Source organism: Balaenoptera borealis (assembly GCF_965194805.1).
Source record: "Balaenoptera borealis genome assembly, chromosome: 2".
Classification (NCBI taxonomy): domain Eukaryota; kingdom Metazoa; phylum Chordata; class Mammalia; order Artiodactyla; family Balaenopteridae; genus Balaenoptera; species Balaenoptera borealis.
In genome coordinates this window covers 52,882,972-52,907,155 of record NC_138867.1, presented here as the reverse complement: position 1 = coordinate 52,907,155, position 24,184 = coordinate 52,882,972, and the positions used below count along the sequence as shown (strand labels likewise).

The 24,184-nt window shown below is 41.0% G+C and overlaps 1 protein-coding gene and 1 long non-coding RNA gene across 4 annotated transcripts in view; one reads left to right on the top strand and one right to left on the bottom strand.

Moving 5' to 3' along the window:
* The window catches only part of RGS7BP (regulator of G protein signaling 7 binding protein), a 140,050-nt gene that overhangs the window by 99,302 nt on the left and 16,564 nt on the right, over positions 1–24,184 (bottom strand). For all 3 annotated transcript variants that reach the window (XM_082383192.1, XM_082383194.1, XM_082383193.1), the window contains exon 2: positions 23,471–23,637. In XM_082383192.1, coding sequence (XP_082239318.1) covers positions 23,471–23,637 — 167 coding nt within the window. The remainder of the gene's footprint in view (positions 1–23,470; positions 23,638–24,184) is intronic.
* The window catches only part of LOC309624754, a 134,047-nt gene continuing 110,285 nt past the window's right edge, over positions 423–24,184 (top strand). Inside the window, exon 1 of the long non-coding RNA XR_014242113.1 lies at positions 423–3,184. This is a non-coding gene — a long non-coding RNA (uncharacterized lncRNA). The remainder of the gene's footprint in view (positions 3,185–24,184) is intronic.

Genomic DNA, 24,184 nt, shown 5'->3' with positions numbered 1-24,184 from the left:
TGACTTTTCATGCACTGGAGCTGGATTAGAACCCTCAGGAGAGTGTGACCCTCACACACCTACGAACTTGGGAGATAACGAACTCCCCAAGTGCGGAGTTTTATTTTCTTCTTGTTATGCAAATTGATGTCTCCAATGACTCTGAGGCATGAACCACAGACTTTTCAAATTAGAAGAATGAATATATAAAAAAAAAAGGTCATGAAGAACCTAGTGGCAAGACGGGAATAAAGACACAGACATACTAGAGAATGGACTTGAGGATATGGGGAGGGGGAAGGGTAAGATGTGACAGGGTGAGAGAGTGGCATGGACATATATACACTACCAAATGTAAAATAGATAGCTAGCGGGAAGCAGCCGCATAGCACAGGTAGATCAGCTCCGTGCTTTGTGACCGCCTAGATGGGTGGGATAGGGAGGGTGGGAGGGAGACGCAAGAGGGAAGAGATATGGGAACATATGTATATGTATAACTGATTCACTTTGTTATAAAGCAGAAACTAACACACCATTGTAAAGCAATTATACTCCAATAAAGATGTTTAAAAAAAAAAAGAATGAATATAGATATTTTTCTTTTTGTAGTAGCTTGTAATTTTCCTTAGAAACCTCTCTTGTGAGGTTTTTTTTCCTAACACTGCAGGAAAATAGAAAAATGCAGATATATCTTTTAAACCATTGTTTTGCAGAAGACATTTGTCCTTTCTTGGGCCGTCCAGCCTTCGACCCTTCTTCCTGTTGGGACATTCCCCATTATCAGTGGTACTGAGGGGTCACAGTGTCCTGCTTCCCATTATGGAAGCTGAAAGGAGGTCAGCCATCCTCTCCTTACTCCCTGCAGCCAGGATGTTGCACATGACCAGCTGGGCAATCTTACCAGGGCTCTGAAGCTGCATGTGTGACCCGCGAGGAAAGGGTGGTTAGGACTCAGCTGGGGCAGCGATGTGTATCAGTGGCACTGGCCAGGGCAACACCCTGGCCAGCCTGTTGCTGCTATGCAGCTTGTAGAGTCTCCTTGGTTCATGTCTATTTTCCAAGCCCTCCCTCACACTCCCCCATTGGATTGTATGATCCCCACATAACCTTCCAAAATATCCTATTTGCTTAAGATATCTAGAGCAAGCTGCCCTTACTTGCAACGAAAACCCAAATTGATATTACAATTACTGATCAATAACAAAACAGTTCCTGGCAGTTATTTAAAAATGGAGAGGAAAGCAAAAAATTATAAATTAGCAAATGTCATTCAGACATTATTTATGTTCTTCCAGTGGTGGCACAGGGGAACATCTAGTGGCCCTTGAATCAAGAGGTCATGAGTTCAAGTACTGACCTTACCATTTATTGACTACGTGACCTTGGGCAAGACACTTAATCTCTATGAGCCTCCATTTCCTCACTTATAGCACAAGAGTAAAAATATCACACAGGTATGTTCTAAGGACAATAGGAGATTATTTTTATCATTAAAGCAGTTTTAAATCTTAAAGCTATTTTATCACTCCAGGCCAACCAGTCTCTTCTATAGAATCTCATCTTGTCCATGGTCCACATCTGTTATGTATTTCCTAGTTTCTTCTTTGGGTATAGCCTGAAAGGTGAAATACTTATGGCTTCAAATTCTTGTTTAAAAAAGTACCTTATATTATTACTTCCAATGTAAGCACTAAAACTTAAACTCTGTTGAAAATATGAGTAGACGACTTCCTTCCTTCTCAATTCAACAGCTGAGTTTATATTTGACCCAACTTATGTCACTCCCCTACAGACAGACAGACAGAGCAGAGCTCAAACCATAGCTTGTTTACCTATTGATCACCAGATCCTTCAAAGCTACCATTTGAACTTTGGCTTCTACCTAAAATTTGTGATTGAAACATGTTTTCCCAGTTTATTGATGTCATTTAGTATAGAATTAAAGGCCTGCCCATGGAGGCTCTTAAGTGGGACATAAATGGAAGCTTTCTGGTCATGTGATGCAGGCACAGCTAAAGGAAGACTGTGAAAACTGAGGCAGAGAAAGGGAGGTGGCATGATGCTGGCCCAGCAAGGATTACAGTCTGAAGTCTGGTCATTGGTCTTAGATGATGTAACATAAATTGTTTACGGGCAGTTGATATAACTCTTCCAGCAGAGGGCAGGAAAAAGAGGGGGAAGGAAAGAGGGTCCCATGTGGGGCTGCCCTCCATTGCCACAGCCTGGGAACATCCCCTTGAGGAAAAAGGAAGGGAGACGTCTGGGAGCCATGTTTGCTTGGTGGATCCTTTGTCTGTGCCAGTGGTTCTCAAACTTGTCTACGCATCTGAATCACCTGGGGATATTTAATAAATTCTGGAGCCCAGGCCATGCCCCCTACCCTTAAATCAGAACCTCTGAGGGTGGGACCCAAGCCCTAATATTTTTTGAAGCTTCCCAGGTGATTCTAGTGGGCAACACAAATTTGGGAACCTCTGGTCTATGTTGTGCTCAGATCCTGTTTATGTTAATAAAGCTTGTGAATTGCAACCATCAACGTCAGAGTTTCTTTTCCCCCATTCCCCTCGTAGTCCTCTTGAACTTCGAGTCTGACAACAAAAAGCCAAGATGCACTCATTATATTATATGCATGTAGTGTGTTGTTTTGAAAACATTTCTAAAGGCCTAACCACTTTTATAAAAGAAAAAGACTTGCCTTAAACCCAAAGTCATTTTCTAGTGTAACTGCCTTTATCGGTGGCTCATTATTTCTCTAAGGCATTTTTTCTGAAATGAAATATTCTATTCTTGATGTCAAACCACAGAGGGATTATTCTTGAGCACTTGAAATAATACTCTTTTTTTAGTACTGAAATGGTAGGAAAAATACATTTTTCTAATCAAAATATAATCTTCCAAACTATTTTTATCATTTCCCTCCCAAATTGTTAAAGCTGTAAGCTTGTACAATTCTCTTTTTCTGGATTACAACGAAAGTCGTACCGAAAGGTGTTTTTGGTTAAGGAATACTGGAAAAAGGTGTAATAATAATAATAATAGCTGGCACTTATGAGGTGTTTGATGTTTTGCTTAAGTGCTTTACCTACATCACATCATTTAATTTTCACAGGAACCCAGTGAGGTTGGTGCTATTATTACTCTTACTTTTTCAGGGGTGGAACCTGAGGCTTGCAGGGCATGAGGACGCTGTGAGGTCACACTCTTGGTAAGTAGCTAAGTTATTCCCTTCACAGAGGCATGCGTGAATGAATGGAAGTTTAGGTGAGCAATTGTGTACAGAAAGGTGTGCTAAGTCCTTGCTCTGATGTCTCTCATTTTATCTTCATAACCGCCGACACACAGGCAAAAAATATGACAGGATGCTCTAGGGAAGAAGAACAGATCAAAAGCTTCCTGGCTCTCTGTCCTCCCGACTTTCTCGATCCTGCTTCCTCTCTAATTATTCTCTCCAGTGAAATGGGGGCAGCCCCGCCAGGACCCAGAACAAATACTGCAGGAGAAATTCTTTCTCCCATTTTTTTTTCTCTAGATCAGTAGTTCCAAATCAGGAAAACGAATGCGTCTAAAGCTAGTACAGTTTTGAAGGTAACGTAGAGGACAAGCAAAGCCATCAGGTTTTTGCATATATCTGCCCAATAAATAGAAGAGCTAGAATTCCACATAGACAAATATAATTATTTTTGAGATTTTCTACAGCTGTGTTCAAAACAGATATTCAGGGCTTGACATGTGAGTTGATTTTCCCCCTTAATGTTTAATATGGAATATTTAGAAAACACAGGTATATAAAAAAGAAAATGAAAATCATTTATCCAGAAAGGAAAAACTGTAAAGATTTTGGTGCATATCTTTGCAATTATATCTAGCTGTATAATTTTCATTTCTTTTTTCAAAAATGGGGTCATACTGTAAAACTGTTTTATAATCTGCTTTTTCCACTTACTGTCATTTTCAGTGTTTGCACAGTATTCCAGCACCTGGGTGTATTGTTTTTCATTTAATTAATCCTCTATTGGATATTTAGATCATTCCTCATTTTTGACCATGACAAGTGATTCTGTAATGTACAGACACACGTTTTTGCAGCTTGAAGGAAACTTAGAAATGATATGAAAACTACAGCTCAGAGTAGGGAAGGGATTGATCAAAATTACTCAGTTGAAAGCTTGGCTGAAATTCTAAACTGACTACCAGTCTGGGCCTCATTCCTCTACACCAGTGGTTCTCAACCTTGCAGAAATTTTAAAAAATATTCTGTCCAGACCTCACGCTGAGACATTCTGATGTAATTGATCTGGGGTGTGGAATCCAGGTATCAGTATCTTCAAAAACTCCTCCAGGAAGTCTAATGTGCAGCAGAGTTAGAACCACTGCTTGACACTGTGGGGCTTCTGGAATCAAGAGCACAGAGGTGTTCTGGGATCCTCTCAGCATTCACTTGCGCAAGTTAAAGGGGGAACGCGAAACATCCTACAATTAATTTTTCTTTCTTGAGCTAATAGCACTCGAGTATGTTACTCTGGTGACTTCTTAGTCAATTTTCATGGGACATTTGGTCCTGAAAGCTGAAAGACAAGTGCATATTCTTGTAACCGCTCAGATTTTAGACAGCTTTGAATGTTTGCTTTAGAGCTGGTACAGGGGGAGGGCTGGAGGGCAAACGAGGAGCTGCAGCCTGAGGGATATGTGAGTGTCTTCATGTACTCACAGTTACAAAGCCCTTTCGAATTAGCCCTGAGATCTCAGAGGCTCTGATTCTGCCAGCTGTGTGGCTGCAGCCAGCCTCCCGAGGCAACTCCAGGAACCCCAGGGTTGTGTTTCTGGAAAATACTGGTAGGTGTCTAAACAGTCACATTAGTTGCTCACTGGCATAGTAAGCTGGCCTGAGGCTTTGTTGTCCCAGGTCCCAACTATCCCACAAAGGCGCCAATCGAACTAAAACTGGCCATCACTGCCATGGCCTCTTTCTGGCTGCAGTGGAGTTGGAAATTGATTGTATCCTGAGGCTGGGGAAAGTGAAGCTCACCCATCATTCCAGCAGGTCAGAGATTGAAAGTTAGAAAAAGACTGTTTGCTATGTCTTCTATTTATTTGGAGAAACATCTGGAAGCAAAGTTAGTTGGACTGCAAAACTCTAGCATTTAATGATTTAGCTTTCAATTCAAAGCCACAGGTTCTATCCCAGGGCCTGGGTTGGAAAGAGTTTAGGGACCACGCTATATCAAGAATACTACTCTCTTAGAAATTACAGAAAAGTGCCAGATTCTTCCTTCCTTATCGTGGATTTGTCCCTGGGGACTCCCTGCTGTCCTGCCTATGATCTGGATTCCTCAGATCTGTATAATATATCCGAACACCAGCTGAAGGGAAATAAGGAAATATTTACAAATGGGGGTGATGCATGTCCATTTACAAGAGAGAGAAGAATCTCCATGGTCTCAGCTCTGGTTCTCCAGAAATTCCTTAGAGACAAATAACAGGATGATTGGAGAGTGGTACCTGGGGGGCGGTGGACAGGATCATGGACTCGAAGGCAGGAGACCCGGCTTCTCATTCCAGCTCTGCCACTTGCATGCTCTCTGGCCAAAGACAAGTCACTTCACCTCTCAGAGCTTCAGTTTCCTCATACATAAAATAGGGATAATAATTCCAGCTCAGAGAAGTATAAAAAAGATTAAAAATGACTTAATATTTGTGGAAGCATTTTGCATCCTGTAAAGCAGTGGATATCCATCATGACAGGGGTTCTGTTTATTTAGTAAAGGGTAAGTGCACCTCTCAGGGGCCTCTAAGGCTCCAAGAAATCAGGAAATACTAGAATATTAGACAGCACCCACTTTGGCTCTAAAGGTGTAGGCGCAAAGAACCCCTGCAATGATAGGCAGGGGAACAGTCTTCATAAGACCACCTGGGATGGATTATGAGCCCCAGTAATTGTTCTTCCAACTGCTTGAGGGAGGGAGGGGTGGGCAGGGGGAAGGGCAAGAGAAGAATGGATGATCCACTGGGCTACATTAAATCTTGAGTCTGGAAGGGACACATTGAGTTAAAGGAAATGTTTGATGTAGGTTCCACACTCGTAAGCAGAGAAAACTGATCAGAGAATGATACTCTTTGCTGGGAATTCAGAAATAGCTATCTAGAAATGGCCTAAACTCTTTTGTGCAAATTGACATTTGTCACTATTTCGTATACCGCATCCTCTTTCAGTTAAATCCTACTAGATACTAAATCATATAAATAATACAAAATCAGGTTAAGAGAGTATTTTCCCCCCTTAGGATCTCATTTAGATAAAGTAAAATATGTATGTCCTATATTTAATTTTCATGTAGAACTCAGACTCTGTTATATGTCTGACAGGCTATTTGTCTTGATCTTGATCCTAATAAGATCAATGGGTCCTGTGTGATATGAAAGAGTAATGTGTAATATGATAATTTAAATAACTGTCTTAGCAAAAGAGAGGATCTTTCAAGCAATTTGACTTCAGGACACATGTACAAATATTGTAATTTCTTAGGTTCAAGTCCAAAAATGTTTAACATGTTCCTAAGGCTAATTAAATATCTTTAACCTTCATTAACTAACAATTCAAGGCCAAAATATATATCTCTGTTTTTTTTCTATATTTGGTAGGGTTTTTTTTTTGCAGGGGGGTTTGTTTTTGTTTATTGAGGTGACAGGTATTGACAAGTTTTAATACTCCACAATGTGCTATTCGGAAAGCAACAAAGAAATTAAGAAGGGGATACAGTTACTAACATAAACAGAAAATGGTAAGACATCCTGGCATCTCTCTAATTCTTCACATCCACTGATCTGCAAATATTCTGAGCAAGCAAGTGCGTGCTAATTAACAGAGGTAGACACTAATGGCTGAGGGCCACTTTCAGTCGGCAGACTTTTTTCTGTTGGCCAACTTTTAAAAATCATATTTCACACACAAACATGAATTCATGGATGCTCTTAAGAAAAAAAAGCCACAAGTATGGCACATTTGGCCCATCTTTCCGCATGGGAATCAGTAATCAGTGGAGCTTGTGTGGCAGCCTGCTTCAGACCCACAGGCATGGGCTCCCCAGACCACCAGCACCCCACCTGACCCGCTTCACTTTTTCACATCGCCTCTCTGGCCCCTGATGGATCTGGGTTTGGAGACCTTGAATTGCACACTGCCTCCAATCCTACAACTGCATTTTCCCTTTTCTTTCCCCTTTAGCTTCATTCCTTTATCCCCTGGCAGTGCCCACTCCTTAATCAGCATAGTTCCCAAAGAACTAATTACTTCCTCCTTCCCTATTTTCTTTCCTCTTTTCCAGCTGAATCATTCCCCTTTTCTGCCTCTTCCCCCCTCACATCCCACAGCATTTCTTTCTCAGAAGTTGGAGATTGTCTTTATAAAGGTGAACCATGAAGCAAGACTTTCCCCAAATGAACTGTGACGACATGTCTTTTGGAAAGATTACACCTAAATAGATATTTTAACTCGCTTCACATTTTCACATCAGGTCTACCATGGTGCCTGTACAGTAACCTAATATGAAAATTTCGAGAATAATTTCAAGCTACTCTGAGTCTGAACAGACTTGGTAGCTTAAAACATATTTCCTCCTCAGAAAACAAAAGATTGAATGCATGAATATAAAAATAGTTGATAGGGCTTGTTTTCTGGAGGGAACATTTGCTGAGTGATTTTGCATTATGGTACATGCTGTGGCCTAAAATAATCTGAGCATGTTTCCTCATTATTCAATGATGGTACAGTACGCAAACAGATGCAGCCATTTGAGCTCAAACTTCAGATAGTAAGAGAACATGGTGTATGGCAAAAAATGTTCATGGAAGTCACCCAGCTTGGAAGATACAGCTGTCTCCTTTAAACACTGTGTACTCTCAGGTGAGGGCTGATTGAGTCCTGATTCCTGACTATGTGCTGACGGACAGGAGCCACCTCAACTCTCCCCTCTCCCTGTGCACAGAGAGAAGTCTTCTCAAATGTCCACAGGTGATCTCCTCACAGCTACTCTCAGAGAATTATGAATTCTGGGGCTTTCAGCCATCTGCTATGGTCAAGGCAACTGACCCAGTGTAATGATTAATTTTATGTGTCAACTTGACTGGACCACAGGATGCCCAGATATGTGTTTAAACACTGTTTCTGGGTGTGTTTGTGAGGGCGTTTCTGGAAGAGATTAGCATTTCAATTGGCAGACCAAGTAAAGCAGGTGGTCCTCTCCAGTGTGGGTGGGCACCATTCAATCCCTTGAAGGCTCAAATAGAACAAAACGGTGCAAGAAGGTTGAATTCTCTCTCTCTCTCTGCCTGATTGTTGAGCTAGGACATCAGTCCCCTCCTGCTCTCAGACTGGGACTCACACCATTGGTTCCCCTGGTTCTCAGGTCTTTGGACTCTGAGTGAATTACACCACTGGCTTTCCTGGGTCTCCAGCTTGCAGATGGCAAATCGTGGGACTGCTCCGCCTCCAGACATAATTGTGTGAGCCAATTCCTCATTTTATATTACAGCCCCCAGCCCCTGCTCACACACTCCTGCTTGTTGCTGTTTCTCTGGAGAATCCTAATACGCCCAGTTTGGGAAAGATTTTCCACTCACCTCTCAGTCGTGTTTCTCTCTTCCATGGTGAGGACGGCTGTTCTCATCCAAACTGTACATCCCCAAATCACAAGCACAGACAGATTCTGATCATTTACATTCGCCTCATATAGCTCATTTGGGAGTGAAAACTCTGCTGTGGTCCTCAGAGAGAAGGTCTTTCTACATCTGCCACTATTTTTGAGCAGGACCCAGATGCGGATTATCACAAAACCAAAACAAATAGATTTTTATAAAAGTTAATAAAGTGCTAGTAAGAACAAGAACAAGACTCTTCAGGTGATGTATCCTTGCTCACTTTCCCAATACTCATTTCTTACCACATCTGCTTCTTCTTACAGCAGAACAGGACAGACAGGAGTGGATTTTTTTTTTTTTTCAAATAATTCCCCTTTAAACAGAAATAATGACACAAACCCCCCCAAATGTTTGACGTGTATAATTCAAGAAGCATGAATTATACATGATTATACACCAGAGGTAATTTTAGGAATTAATTTCTATTTTCTACCTAAATTTTTCCTACATCAGAAATATTTTGGTGAGGGTGAGGGGGAATGGTTTATTCTTTAATTCTAAGACAAATAGGAATTTTCATAGTAATGGACTAATAGGAATATGAAGATAAAAAATCGAAAATTGGGCTTCCCTGGTGGCGCAGTGGTTGAGAATCCGCCTGCCAATGCAGGGGACACGGGTTCGAGCCCTGGTCTGGGAGGATCCCACATGCCGTGGAGCAACTAGGCCCGTGAGCCACAACTACTGAGCCTGCGCGTCTGGAGCCTGTGCTCCGCAACAAGAGAGGCCGCGTTAGTGAGAGGCCCGCGCACCGCGATGAAGAGTGGCCCCCACTTGCCACAACTAGAGAAAGCCCTCACACAGAAGTGAAGACCCAACACAGTCAAAAATAAATATAAATAAATTAATTAATTTAAAAAAATGTACTTTAAAAAAAAATGGCTAATTGAGGCTCTAAAAAAGAAAAAAAAAAAAATCGAAAATTATCTGTATACTGATAATGAAAGCTGAGAGAGAAAAAACCATCAGCTTCGCAAAATTCCTCAGCTCAGGGAGTGGATGGCAAGAATGGAAATAAGAATTCCAAGCCAAATTTGAATGCTTCAAAATTAGACCCACTAAGGGAACAAAAGGGCCTAAAACTCAGAGCCTGAAGCTCTAACAAGCCATCATTCTGGCTGAAAACTAGAAATCCCACAAAGAGGGCAATTTAGATAATTACTATGTATTATGATTTTAAACTCCATTTGCGGGAAAGCAGGACCTCTTGTGGGTTTATTGACAAGATTTGGGTATTTAAAGAAGTGATGTTTTGAGACTGGTCTGGAAATCTCTTTCCATTCTTGTCACCGATGAGTCCTTCCCATCTTTTCACCCAGCCTCAGTGTTACTTTCTTGAGTGTTCCCATCACCCAGTGGGAAGCTCTCTCTCCTCTGAGCCCCTCTAGCCCTGGATACCACTCCTCACCCTCCCCTCCATTTCTCTTTTCACCCCTGTGCTCACTGATGTCTTGGAGTGGAGCTGGGCGGTCAGTGTCACTGTGGTAATGGAGTGTCCTCCTCCTCCTCAAATGTCTTCTGCTGGGAAGAAGCAGGTCGGTTCTTGAAACCCAGAATTCAGCCTACCTTGACCTGGGTCCAACATTTCTAGGACTTATGTAGGCAAACAAACAAGAAAGTCGGTGCTCAAGGATGGAGCAATTTGAGATAGACACAGTACTGAGAGAGGAAGTCTGAAAAATTGAGGGCCCGGAGAGAAGTGCTGAGGCCCCGAGAATGCAGAGCCGAGATCCATTCACATTCCAGTGGCAGCTTCAGCAAGGCCATAATTGTGTTATTTTTTTCCTGCCTGCCTGTTTTCCTCTCCTTACTAGCTGAGGAAACCTTAAAAACCCTCAAATCAGCTGTGTGCCGGCTGAAGAGGCCCTCGTGCTGAAGTGAGTCCAGGGAAGGAGAGAGCCTCGGAGTGGAAATAATACTTTGTGACAGTGGAAGGGAAGAAAAGCAGGTCGGCCAGTCCTGGGGCCTCTCCAAGAAAGGAAGGGGCCGTCTGGGGAAACAAAACAGCCCAGTGTAGTGTCAAGAATAAAGACTCTGGCAACAGAGAGACCAGTGTTCAAACCCCAGCCCCACCCAATATCTTGACCAAAGGCCTCAACTTTCTGAACTAAATGTACTAAAAAATGGAAATTTAAAAAATATTTAGCAGTACGGGTGCTTTGGAAAGCTTCCAGGTGAGGCATGCTTCATCTAGAATCAAGAGTCAGCCCTGGTGTTTTATTGGCTCTGGATGGGGCCACTATCTTGGAACCACAAGGGACAAGTCACTAGGACCACAAGAATCCCTAGGACCACTGTCCTGACATGCTCCAACTTGTGAAATAATCCCAGCTCCCACCTACCTACAGAGTGGCCTCTGATCAGGCCACTAGGGGCTAGTTTCTGTTACTTGTAGGTAAATGCATTTCTTAGCCAACATATCTCCCTTTAAAACATTATCTCACTGGGTTCTAAGTAAATATTATTTCAGATGAACTCATTTAATCAGGAAGGAATGTATGCAAAGGGTATAGCACACAGTTGGTTCTCAGCACATTTAAACTCCTATTTCTGCTTCCCCTTGGCTCAAGACAGACAAATAGCACCCCTTAAAGTTTGCTCATGGCAGGAAGCCCAAGGCTACACAAATAAAAGCGAAAGTACACTGCTCGTTGCTCTCAAAGCTCAGTCCAAGTGGCGTCCTGTCCTTTATGAAGTTGTCTTTCCTGGCTACACCCACCCAGGCAGAGCTGATTGCCGCCTCCTTTATGCCTCTCCTATATCATCCACATATTTCTATTGTAGCAGTGATCGCACTGTTTTGCAATGATTTGTTTACATGTCTGTCTTACACAGATGCTAGGTGATGAGCTCCTCAAAGGGCAGGAGCTGTGTTGTATTTATCTTTATACTTCCAGAGCCTAGCACAGTGGCTGGCCCATAGTAGGTGTTCAATGTTTAATGAAGAAATGGATGGACCGATAAACCAAGAAGGAAATGGGCAGGAAGGAGAGGTGGATGCTAGGGCATCTCCTCTCACTACTTTCTCCCCCTCTAGCACCCCTTTGCTCACTTCTCACATCCAAGCTCCCTACCCTTCCTGTCTGCCCAGTCTTGCTGAAGTTCCCCTATCCGAGGCCTCAGGAAGCATCACTTTGGCTTACAGATTGGGAAATTTTTGTCCTCACTAGACAGCTAGTATGGAGAGAGATATATATAAATCAGATCCTGAAACTTGTAGCCAAGAAAGCCACAGGACACGGTCCTGGTCAACAAGATGTTCGTGGAAGTTGCCGTGTGAGGCTTCTGAGAAAGCTCTTTTAAAAGGGACACAATTGTCTTATGTTTTTGCGTTTTGCTATCTGTCCTTCCTACTTGCTGGGAGCATGGACAGAATTTCTGGAGGTGAAGCAGCAATCTTGGGACCTAGAGGAAAAGGCCTGATTATAGAAATCTCAGGCCTGATATCTTTAAACCATGAAGCAATGTGTGCTATCCCCTATCCCTGGGTTTATAATTATGTGAGAAAATAAACCTTTATGTATGGATGTCACTAAAATCTGGTCTATGTTACTTGCAGCTGAAGACAATTCCAAACTGAAAATCTAGTCTCCTTTCTTTTCTTCAGACCTGCCAAGGTCATTTCATTTTAGGACCTTTACACTTGCTATTCCTTCTGCCTGAAATGTTTTTCTCTTAGTTGATCACATGACTGTCCCTTCTCAAAGTCAGATATCAAGTTAGAACGCCACCTTCTCAGATGTCACCACATTGCATCCATCATTCTTTAATAATACTATCCAATTTTATTTTCTTCATTGCTTTTATCACTCTCTGAAATGCTCTATCCTTTGCATGTTTCTTTTTGTCTTTGTCCATTCAGGCTGCTATAACAAAATACCACAGACTGGGTGGCTTAAAAACAACAGAAATTTATTTCTCACAGTTTTGGAGGCTAGGAAGTCTGAGATCAAGGCACAAGCGTGGTCATGTTTGGTGAGAGCCTTCTCCCTGGTTCATAGCTAGTGTCCTCTTTCTGTGTCCACACATGGTGGAAGGGGTGAGGGATATTTCTGGAGCCTTTTTTTTATTAGCGCACTAATCCCATTCATGAGGGCTCCACCCTCATGGCTTCAGTACCTCCCAAAGGCCCACCTACCAGTATCATCACACTGGGCATTAGGATTTCAACATACACATTTTGTGGGGACACAAATCTTCAGACCATAGCACCTCTTGATTATCCTCACCATGAATGCAGGGCCCTTCTCTATTTCAGAACTGCTATGTCTCCAGCACCTAGAAAAGCATGTGGCATATGGTGGGTGCTCTATGAATAGGTTCCCAGAAAGGAAGATGACTTCCAGAGTTGGAAATGAATATATTTCCCCATCGAATATACTGTCATATGTGTTGAATAGGTTTATAATTTAGGAAATTATGGATTAAATACCATTTATGTCCTGACTACTGGATATAACATTGTTTACATGAGATAATGAATTTCAAGTTCCATTTCTTTTAATAAACTCATAATCTTGATCACAGATCATCTTATCCCCATATCCAGAAAACCCTGCCTCCCTCCCTTTTATTCCTGTTATAACAGATTTTAACTCCTTGATGGGATTTTTTTCTTTGATTTAAAAGAAAGCTTAAATTTATCTTTTAAAAGAAGAGTCCCACTCAATCTCTGGTAGATTTTTAGAAATTGATTTCTTGAGTGCCACTACTTATCCTCCTTACAGGCCCCTATCCTATTTCACATCCTGCTTTGTGAAAATTATACTCAAGCCCTTTCAAAGGCACCTTGCCTGACTTCCTGTCCTCCCAAGTGGTTCCTGAACCTCTAATCTTTTCCATGGGTCCATTTAAAAACAGCAAAATTTTCTTAATCCCTTTGGGACCCTTCCATCTGCTCTGAATTTCAGTGCGAGGAGCATGGCAGGCAATGAGACTGCAAGTAAGACCTTGACATTTAGGAGAGTAAATTATTTCTTTTAATAGCTAGAATCTGCTTTTTCATATAAAAACCATAGATGTAGACTCATAGACTAGGGCCATCCTGTTACACACCCTTAAGGAATAAAAAGCAGACTAGTTTGAGTAAGTAAAGCGTTTACAAGTTAAATAGTAAAAGTTAAGTCCGGGAATACAGGCTGGGGACAGAGTTCGTTAGTTGTTTCCCAGTATCTGCTCTCTCTCTTTTCCTTAGTAATAAAGTCCTCCTTTTATTTAAGGTGGCAGTGATAAAAGAATACATTTCCTAGTCTCCCTTGTAGTTAGATGTGACCATATGATGCAGTTCTGGAAGAAGTTTTGTTTGGGTCTGCTTAAAAAGAGCACACCCAGCTGGGAAGCGTGGCTTTCCCCCTTCATCCTTTCTTCCAGTCTGGAACTGGGACTCATGGCTGTAGCTCCTATAGTAATCTCACATCATAAAGTCAGACTGAGGATGGAAGACATAAACAAAGAGTGGGTGACGGAAATGCCGATTTCCTGGAGCCAGCACACCGGTTCCGAATTGGCCGTTCTAGGGCTTCTTTTCTGTGAGAGAATAAAATACTGGTGTCTTTGAATTTTTTGTTCAGTGTAGCTAAATGTAATCCATTTTTATACAAACGCTCACTTGGGGAGCTTTAAAAAATATCCCAGTGCCCAGGCTGCCTCCCAGATCATTTAAATCAGAAACTCTAGGGATAGAATTCAAACATCGACAATGTTTTAAAGTTTCCTGGGTGATTGCAGTGTGCAGCCCAGGTTGAGAATCACTGCTTCAGGCTGACAGGCCTCATATTTAGCAAGTTCAAGAATCTCCTGGGGGATGGGGTGGTGCTTGTTAAAAAAATTGGATTTTCAGGGCTCATCCCCCAGAATTTTGGTTCTTTCGGTCCGAGGGCACCCCAGGTGATTCTGAGACGGGCAACGCAGGGAACACATGTGAAGAAACACTGCTTTAGGCAATGGGACATCTTTGGAAGTTTTAAAGCAAAGAAGTGACAAGATCAGAGGAGAGTGTTAGGAGGATTAGTCTGGATCTAGTGAATAAGTTGAAAAGAAGAGGTGAGAGACTGGTGGTGAGGAGAACAACTGGGAGATACTACAATAGTTGGTGGCCTGAGGGGACATGCTTCTGAACTAAGTGGGCGGCCACAGAAATGGGGGAAAAAGGGGAAGATACAATAGACATTGAAAAAGATGAAATACTACAGGACTTACTAACTGACAGAATAAGACTGAGGGGGACTTTAAGATACTTATTTTTAGTGACTGAATAATACACTAGGGGTTTGATGACTTCTGGGTTGGCATGCACTTCCCCCTTTTGCTCGGACTCAGTTAAATTGCTGTAGATTATTAGTTTACTGTTTATCTACACCTGCAAATGTAATTTTTGTTAACCTGATTGTATCTAGAGTTTTCCATTAGATTGGAAACATTATTTGCTAAATCAACACTTCTGTTTAAAAGCTTAGACACATTATCCTAGCAAGAGTCTATTTCACAAATTTTAGTATTTGTTTATAAATATATCTAAATACGTGTATATGAACAAGCAATATACATATGTGTAAATATGTATATAGACAAGCAATTAAATGTTTTTCATGAGATTTTTCCTTTTTAAAAAAAGTCATGTCTTCTAGAGCAGAGGAAATAAATGAACTGACTGGTGGTTTAGTTACTGCTCTGGAGCTTGCTTTATGTAGATATCTTTTTGGATGAGACACATCTAAACTTTCAAGGGCTAAAAGTTTAAAGAATGGTTTTTAAAAAATGACCTCAATAGAAAATGGTTATTTAACTATTCAATATAAAGCCACCAAGCAGAGGTTAGGGTGATATTTTATCAAATAACCTCAAACATGATTACCTTCTGAGTAATTCTAAAATACACACTGCCCACTAATTTCTTATAATAAGGAACGCCTATGCCTCAGAAAACAATCTTAAGTGTGCTCTTCAAGTCCTCTCATTTAAAAACCAACATTGGTTTTATAGTTACAAACCAGAAAGAAATAACAGTCAAATGTAATAGAAATATAAAATGTAAGCTAATGTATTTGCTCCTTTTTTACTAAAGTGTGTGTCTGTGTCAAGACACAGTTTCTTTTTTTCCTCTTATTGAACTACAGTTGATTTTTTCAACATTTTCTATTTTATTGTTTTTAAAAAATATTTATTTATTTGTTGGCTGTGTTGTGTCTTCGTTGGCGTGCGCGGGCTTTCTCTAGTTGCGGCGAATGGGGGCTACTCTATGTTCCGGTGCACAGGCTTCTCACTGTGGTGGCTTTTCTTGTTGCAGAGCACAGGCTCTAGGTGCGCAGGCTCAGTAGCTGTGGTGCACGGGCTTAGTTGCTCCGTGGCATGTGGGATCTTCCTGGAACAGGGCTTGAACTCATGTCCCCTGCATTGGCAGGCAGATTCTTAACCACTGCACCACCAGGGAAGTATAGTTGATCTTTAAATTGAAGTATATAACACAGTGTCTTTTAAGAATAGATTTAAAAATACCAAGTAAACTTAATGAACAAACAAGATGCACATTTCCTCACGAGCTTGGCACTTGGTGCAAACATGAATGAAACACAGCTTTGCTCTCTTGTACTTCATGGTATAAATAATAAAGTGATGATGAGTTTCCTAGAGTTTGTTTTAGGTTTAATTTTCCCTCTAATTGGAACATCTATTAGAAAGCTCTAACAAGGTGAAAGTCATTAGATCTGTTCAAAACATAAAAAGGCTAAACTTCAACTGGCAGTGGGAGACCATGTATCTAGATTCCCTATCACGTTTAGTTTGGTTGATAAGAATAGCACGCTTCTTTAATTTGGTGGGAGGCAGTCCTTTGTCACTTGCTCCTGAGTATGCTACGGCCCTGAAGCAGCAGAATCAGCACCACTGAGGGACCACCACCTAATCACTTCTGGCCACGCAGACCAGAGAAAGTGAACGTCCTACGTGTGGATTGTAAGGTGCACCTACTCCTCCTAACATTCTCTTTGGCAGTTGGATTTTGCTCCATCTTCAGACACCAGTAATTAAACTGGTTATAGCAAAGTGCTAACCATATTGGGGATTCTTTGTGAACACATCCATTTCATACAGAAAGCATTCTATTCCATGGTCACAAACCCCACCCCTAATATGAGCTACAGTCTTGCAAATGATAAAACACTGGGTGCTGGGAAGTCTTTGTGCAAAAGTGTTGAGAAAGTATGTAGATAGTGTTGGGCAAAACTCCATCCCCACTGGGCGAATCAAACAACCTGAAGTGTGTTTTCTACTGCAGATGGGTGAAGGGAATTTGCTATGGGTGGAACTTTCTTCTCCCCACCCTCCAAATTCATATGTTGAAGTTCTGACACTCAGCATCTCAGAATGTGACCTTATTTGGAAATAGGTTGGTGCAGATGTAATTAGTTAAGTTAGCGTGAGGTCATACTGGTACAGTAGAGTGGGCCCCTAATTCAGTAAGACTGGTGTCCTTATAAAAAGGGAAAATTTGGACACACACTCACACAGAAGAACATGTGAAGATGGAGGCAGAGATACTTCAACAAGCCAAGAAACACCAAGATTGCTAGCAAACCACTAGGAGCTAGAGACAGGAACAGATTCTTCCTCCCAGCCCTCAGAAGGAACCAACACTGACTTACCTTGATCTTGGACTTCTAGCCTCGTGAACTGTGAGACGAGAACTTTCTGCTGTTTAAGCTACTCAGTTTGTGGTACTCTGTTACTATAGCCCTAGAAAACTAACACAGAATTGTTCTCCCATCATTATCTCAGATGGATAGCATATTCTTTTGGTGCAGATATAACTCACCTTTCACTATTTGACCAGGGAGAGTTAAAATGTAAAAACCCAAACACCTGTAATAGGAAGGAAACATAAAGGACAGTGTAGGTGGCTTGGCATGCTTGCCAACCAGGCTTATTTTACTATACCTCAGGCCTCCTCCATCATGTGGATTAAAGAAAGCTGAGTGAGCTGCCTCGACGGTCAACAAATACTCCTTCCGCTTTCTACCACCCCACGTAATTGCTGCAGTCTCAGCCAAAGTGCTGAGAGGAAGCATCACTGACTAAGCTGCAGTTCTGTATTCTCTCTCTCCCATTTCAACATCCTAGCAAACACGACAGGGAATGGACAAAAAGGGGGACTGGAAAAATACAGAGCAGAAAAGTCAAATAAGAATCAAACAAAACTAAAATAGACCAAAAAAATAGAAGAAAAAACACAAGGAGAGATGCAAGGAGAAAGGAGAAAAACACAGACATGGCTGGCCAGGAAAATAATTGCTGAAAGGAAAAACCTAAAATCTGTGGGTATGGATCCCTAGGATAATCATTATATTGTTCCCGGAAGCCATTAGGAGATTAAGATTCTCCTTGTGATCATAGTATGTTCACATCCTGACAAATTATTTCTGGACTTCAATCATCAAACTTCCTGCACGTGCTGATTTTTTCATAGCTCAGTTCTGTAAACAAAATCTATGTGATTCTACACGAATTAACATAGAACACTAGAATAATGAAGCCGGACAACTCAGAAATCATTCAATTCAATTATTGAGGTGTACAGAGAATTTAACAGTCTTGTCCAATGGCATAAGCTTGTCCACATAGCTTATACCAGAGCTAGGCCAAAAGGTTTTGTAAACATTATGATCTATGAAGAATCTAGGTTGATTTATACCAAGAAAGTATTTCTAAACTTAACTACTTTTGAACCTTCACATCTCCATATTGCTTTTAAGATATTAAAGAAGAGGCCTTTTGGTAGCCATCTGGGAAGTTTCAACCGAGAAAATTCCTCAGAACATAATGTAAGAAACCAAAGTAAACAAAAATTTATTTCAGCTAAAATATTTATTTGTAAAATATTTGAGGGGCAGATTTTTTTTTATATAAATGTATCTTGACCACCTGAATTTTAAATGTCTTATTAGTAATTACAGTAACACTAATCTGAGCTTAATAATAGCATTTGCTGTATGCTAGGCAGTCTTCTAAGCGCTTCCTGTATGTTACTTTACTCAATCCTCAGAATACTGTATGATTTGGTCCCATTACGTATTAGCCCTATTTTGCTGATTAAGAAATTGAGGCAGAGAGAGGCAGCATCTTTGCCCAAGGTCACACTATTTATGAGTGGTAAGGCTGAGATTTGAACACTGGCACTCTAGCGCCAAAGTCTATATACTTAACCACTGTGCCACACTGCCGTTTACCACCCTGTGAAGCAATTTGCAATATCATTACACATGTATCCCTAGTAAGTGGTAAAACCAGGATTTTATCCAGGTCTAATCTGATTTAGAGTCAATGCTCTTTGCCACGACAGCTATATTGCCTCTCACATTAGCATAGTCAAACCTCACTTTCACTCTAATCAGCAGCCACTAACAGAAGGTCATGGTGTGAATATCCAGTGCAACAAAGGTACCACATCAGCAAAGGAAAAGGACTCCTAATAACCAGCCCACCAGCCATAGCATAAACTCCTGGGGTTTGCTGGAGGATATTGGTTCTTCTGGGCCCTCCTAGCTTATATTGCTGTACTCTTCTCTCTTCATTCTCAGGAGATGGTGTGGTTGATAGAACAGGCACTAGACCAGAGAGCATGAAACCTGGGTTCCAGTCTTAGAGCAGCCTGGGACTGGCAGAGTACCCCTGTCAGGGTACTGGCTTCCTAAATCCTGTCTCCCTAAATCCTCTCAACTACCCCAGGAGTGAGCATGACAACTAGTTTACAGATAAGGGAATTGAGATTTAGAGAGTAAGTAATTCCATCAAGGTCAGCAAAGATGGTATTCAGCCCCGATTTGCCTGACTGTAAAATCCTCATGTACACTCGACCAAGTTGTCACTTTAAATCCTCCAAATCTCAGATTCCTCAAACATAAAACAAGGATATTTTGCTAAATCAGTACTCTCTGTATCATGGAGCCTTAGGGATTCTTCAAAGGGGTCTCAGAAGTCATTTTTGGAGGGAAGTCCAAGGAGACAGGGTCCAGACAACTTCCTACCCCTGATGTGTGTGCATGTGCACACACATAAGTGCATGTGTGTGCACACACACATACACAGAAACATTGAGCAGTGCCCCTCTTAGCTTTAATGCCTAGGAGAGGATCAGCATGGTGAAGGTACAATAACTGTGGTAAATCAAGCCATTCAGAGGAGACTTTGGATTCAGCTGGCTGGCTCTGCCCAGAAAACATTCAATGCCTTTGAAAGAAAAGGCTGTACCTGAACTTCTGCTGATCTAAACACAATTTGAGAAATTGTTTCGATTGTATCTGTGAAGATGGTCTTCTTACCCAGGGTCAGCTAGTGAGAAACACAGTCCGAGTTTTCTTCTTTTGTGGTCACCATTCCTTCAGAGTTTCAACTGGTCAGGGATGAAAGGGATGTAGCATTTCTGGCTTAATTCTTTTTTTTTTACTTTTAACCCAAACTGTATTTTATTAAATTTAGACATCATCCATTGTAAGAAACACCACTGTTTTATGTACCATTAGGAAAGAAAAGATGCTGCCACTCAATATGATGCATCATCCATTGTAAAATGAACTGTAAATTCAGAGACATTAAAATGTTAAAGACCTTAGGGATGATGAAGTTGTGGGTCTCAATAGAGAGGTCTCACAATGCCATGCGCTACCTGTGTGGTTTAATCCTAACTCTGTTTTTTCTCTTCCTCTCTGTTTATCTTGCCTCATTTTCTTTTTACCCTGTCCACTTTCAACCCTGCCTTCTTCCTCTGGCCCCAGAGCCAGGTGGTAGAGAAGAAAGGAGTGGTCTGTGTTGGTAAGAAATGAGAGAATTCATTTACTCCTTCAAGTCCTGCCTTTCCCCCCACCTGTATTCCTACAAAGAACAACGCATTGGTGCTTAGATGATCACTATCAGGCAGGCATCTTGATGAATGCATGGAGAGCCAAGATTTACTTTATCCCATCCCTGTAGCTCGTATCCCTTTCACTAAAAGCTACATATGTAGAAAAGAATAAAGCCAATGAAAGTCAAGTGTTCATCATACCTTTTTGATGGTGATCATACCTTTTTAAAAACATTTATTGAGGTATCCTTTACATACCATAAAATTCACTCATTTTAAGTGAATTTGATTGATTTCAATCATTGATTGAATGATTCATTGATTTTCAGAAAACATACAGTTGTACAAGCATCACCACAATTCAAATTTGAATCATTTCCATCACCCCAAAAAGATACCTCAAGCTCATTTGCACTCACACCCTGTTCCCACCCCAAGCCCTACTCAACCACTAATCTTTCTGTTTCTTATAGATTTGCTTTCTCTGAGCATTTCATATAAATGGAATCATATAATACTTGGTATTTTGTGACTGGCTTCTTCCATTTTGTGTACTCTTTTGGAGGTTCATCTATACATTAGCACGTCTCAGTACTTTGTTTTTTTACGTGACACCTTTTTGAATGGCAGCATTATATGGAGGAAAGTTCACAGATTTCAGACGCATGTAAACCTGGGGCCAAATCAAAGTTGTACCACTTCTTAGTTGTGTGTCTTTGGGCAATTTCCTTAACCTCTCTAAGACCCATTTGTAGAATAAGGATACTAATCCCTCCCTCAGAGGATTATTCTATCAACTAAATGGATTTTGCCAGCAAACAATGGGCAGTCAAGAAATCTAGTCTTTCTGTCTGCATTCCCCAGGAATCATTGTTTTCTTACCCCTGCATCAAATTGTAAAGTGAATCCTACAGCCTCCCTACCAGCCTTCACATGAAGCTTGAAATGAGAGCCCACATAACTAGCAATATCAGGAATGGAATTCCGCCAAGGACAATCACATCCTTCATTAATGGAGCCCAGATGGTGAGGAGCTAAAGGGATTTCCTTCAATATTGCTGTCACTTTTTAGAAAGAAGGTTAAGCTGTATTTCATTGTGATTTTAAGGAGGAAAATGTTTCAAATTCTACTCTAGAACATTCTACAGAGTTGGCCTTACTTTTGCAAGGCTCTAAGAACAACCTATTTTCCCACTAATTCTTATAAAACTGCCCCCAATAACATCAACCCTCAGATAACATGTAAGTAAGTAGTAAAGGGCTATAACCCCCTGAATTCATAAAATTCACCTCAAATCCTCAAAACTCAACTTTTAGCCAATAGTTTCAGACTCTTTCTTTCCTAAACCTTTAGAAGAACCTGAATTTCATGTGTGTAGCAGAATAGACTAAATTGAACTCCTTGTTCATTTCTCCAGTGCATCTTCTCTGATTAGAACATATCAAATTGAGTTCCAAGTTAAAGGAACTCTGGATATAACCACACCATACACTCTTAGACACAGAGTTTACATAGATGCAGTTCCTTAGCCCTGAGCCCTCTTTTTCCTTCTGAATCATTGTTTCTCCACAGTTTTCAGTCCACCACGATTCCCTTTTGTGTTTCTGATTGTTTTTCTCTCTTCTTCTCTGAGATTTATCACAGCTGCATTTCTTCCCCAAATTCCTTAAACACTTAATTCCTTTGCACCTCCTAGGTTCACTCCCAGATTTACTTCCTGTTAAGTATAGTATAACAGTTAAAACAGAAAAGGATAATACTTTTCAATATTTCTACTAAATTAAATAGGTTTGCAACGTATTTTATGTATCTCTCACTTCCAGGAGGTTAGCACAGCGAATCATTTTTCATCATGTAAAATGCCTGTTGTCAAATGTAGACTAGTTATTAAGAGAGGCAACATATGGTTTTCTAATCTTTATATACTAATAATTGTCACTATACATATTAATGGCGTTAAAGATAACAAAGAGTGATTCTTTCAAAAAAGTAAATTAGATATAATTCCTACAAGTGATCAATCTGCAACATTATCAGGAGAGTCTGACTAACTAGAACTTCTACTGTGATAAAACCATACTCATGAAGACAAATAGATAAAAGCTATATCCAGACCGAATCAAACACTTAAATCAATGTATCTGCATAAGGATTCCTGTGTTTCCTTGCTCTCTGTACTTATCTGAAAATAGGAACTGTTAACAAAATCCAGGACTAACTTTTCTCCCACTATTGAGAGATCGGGAAGGAGTGAGTGCGGTCTCAGGAGAGAAGTTTTCACTCACTGTCTTATCACCTAAAATAGGCATGAGAATCCATAAATGTGATAAAAAGAAATAAAAATAATTTGGGGGGGCACAAAAAGCTTAAATTTAGTTAGATTTGTGAATTTCCCCAATCTTTAAAAAGCTTTTCTCATGTTAAAACTTCCCTTTCATACACTACAGTAAAGAGAGTAATTTATATCCAAGACTTTATTTTAGGGATTTTATTTTAAATGATGTCATAGGAATTTATCTCATGGTGTAAAAAGTTTAGTAAATCTGGGATTTAGCAAAGATTTTCCCCCTACTGCACAGGACTTTTGTGCAGTAGATGTTTAGCAGCAGATGACAAAATAATCTTGAGGCATGATGATTTAACTTCAGTTTGGTGCCCAAACATTCTGCAAAAACATTTTAAGCCCCAAATTCCAACATGTAGCCAGCATATTGAAAGTTAATTTTTTTAAAAAATCACTTAATAACCCAAATATTCAATACATATATAAGACTCACACAGCTTTTGGATTATAATTTGGTCTATAGTCTGTTCATAGCTCTCTAGAAAATCCTGATCTCGGGGTGATTGGTTAAAACCTCACATTTGCAGAGAACATCTCTCAGGCCTTGGTCACCATAAATATCTGCCAGCATGCACACATCATGTATATGAATTACCAAATAATGCCAAGAGTCTCCTACCCCGAGATGGCAGCAAGTTTTTGGTGTGCCTGGCGGGCCATTTCACAGCCTTTGGTTCTTGTCTTGTGCATTTCCGCCCTGAGTGAGGGGCAGCTGACAGAGACGTCCCCGATAGAAATGACCAGTTCTCGGTACAGGGCCACTTGCGTGTTGAACTCTTGGACAAGCTGGAAAAGAGAGCGAGTTTCTTTCATAAGACACTGATCAGGAAGTTTCCTATTTTGAGTACCTAAACAGAGGCTTTCGCTGACCCCTGAGCCACCTCCCCAAATCTCCTGCTAAAGAGCCTACAGATTGTTTAAAGATTGGGGCACAAAGATGTAAGTTCTCTTCATCCAAAGCAAGTGTTTATTTTTCATCGGTACGTCTCGTCATGGAAGCTCTGTTTCCAGACCTACTTGCCGCCACCCGTTCAGACTCAGTTTCTGAAGAGCCAGAGCGTATTTGGAGAGCTACCATGCCACTCCCAGGTAACTAGAGAGTGATGCTGGGAACTCTCCCATAGAAGTCTCCCCTCTACCACAGCTGGGATGTGGATTTGAACTGGCCTGGGGACAAAGGCCGAAGGTGGGTTATATTAGGCAAACCATTCACCTCCTGCCGGACCACTGAACCGCTCCGGCTGGGCTCCGAGCTTGACGGGAAGACCGGCTACAGCGTCTGAGCTGGAACCTTCGTCCCCTCCGCAGAGCCCCGTGCACTCTATTTGGGTTT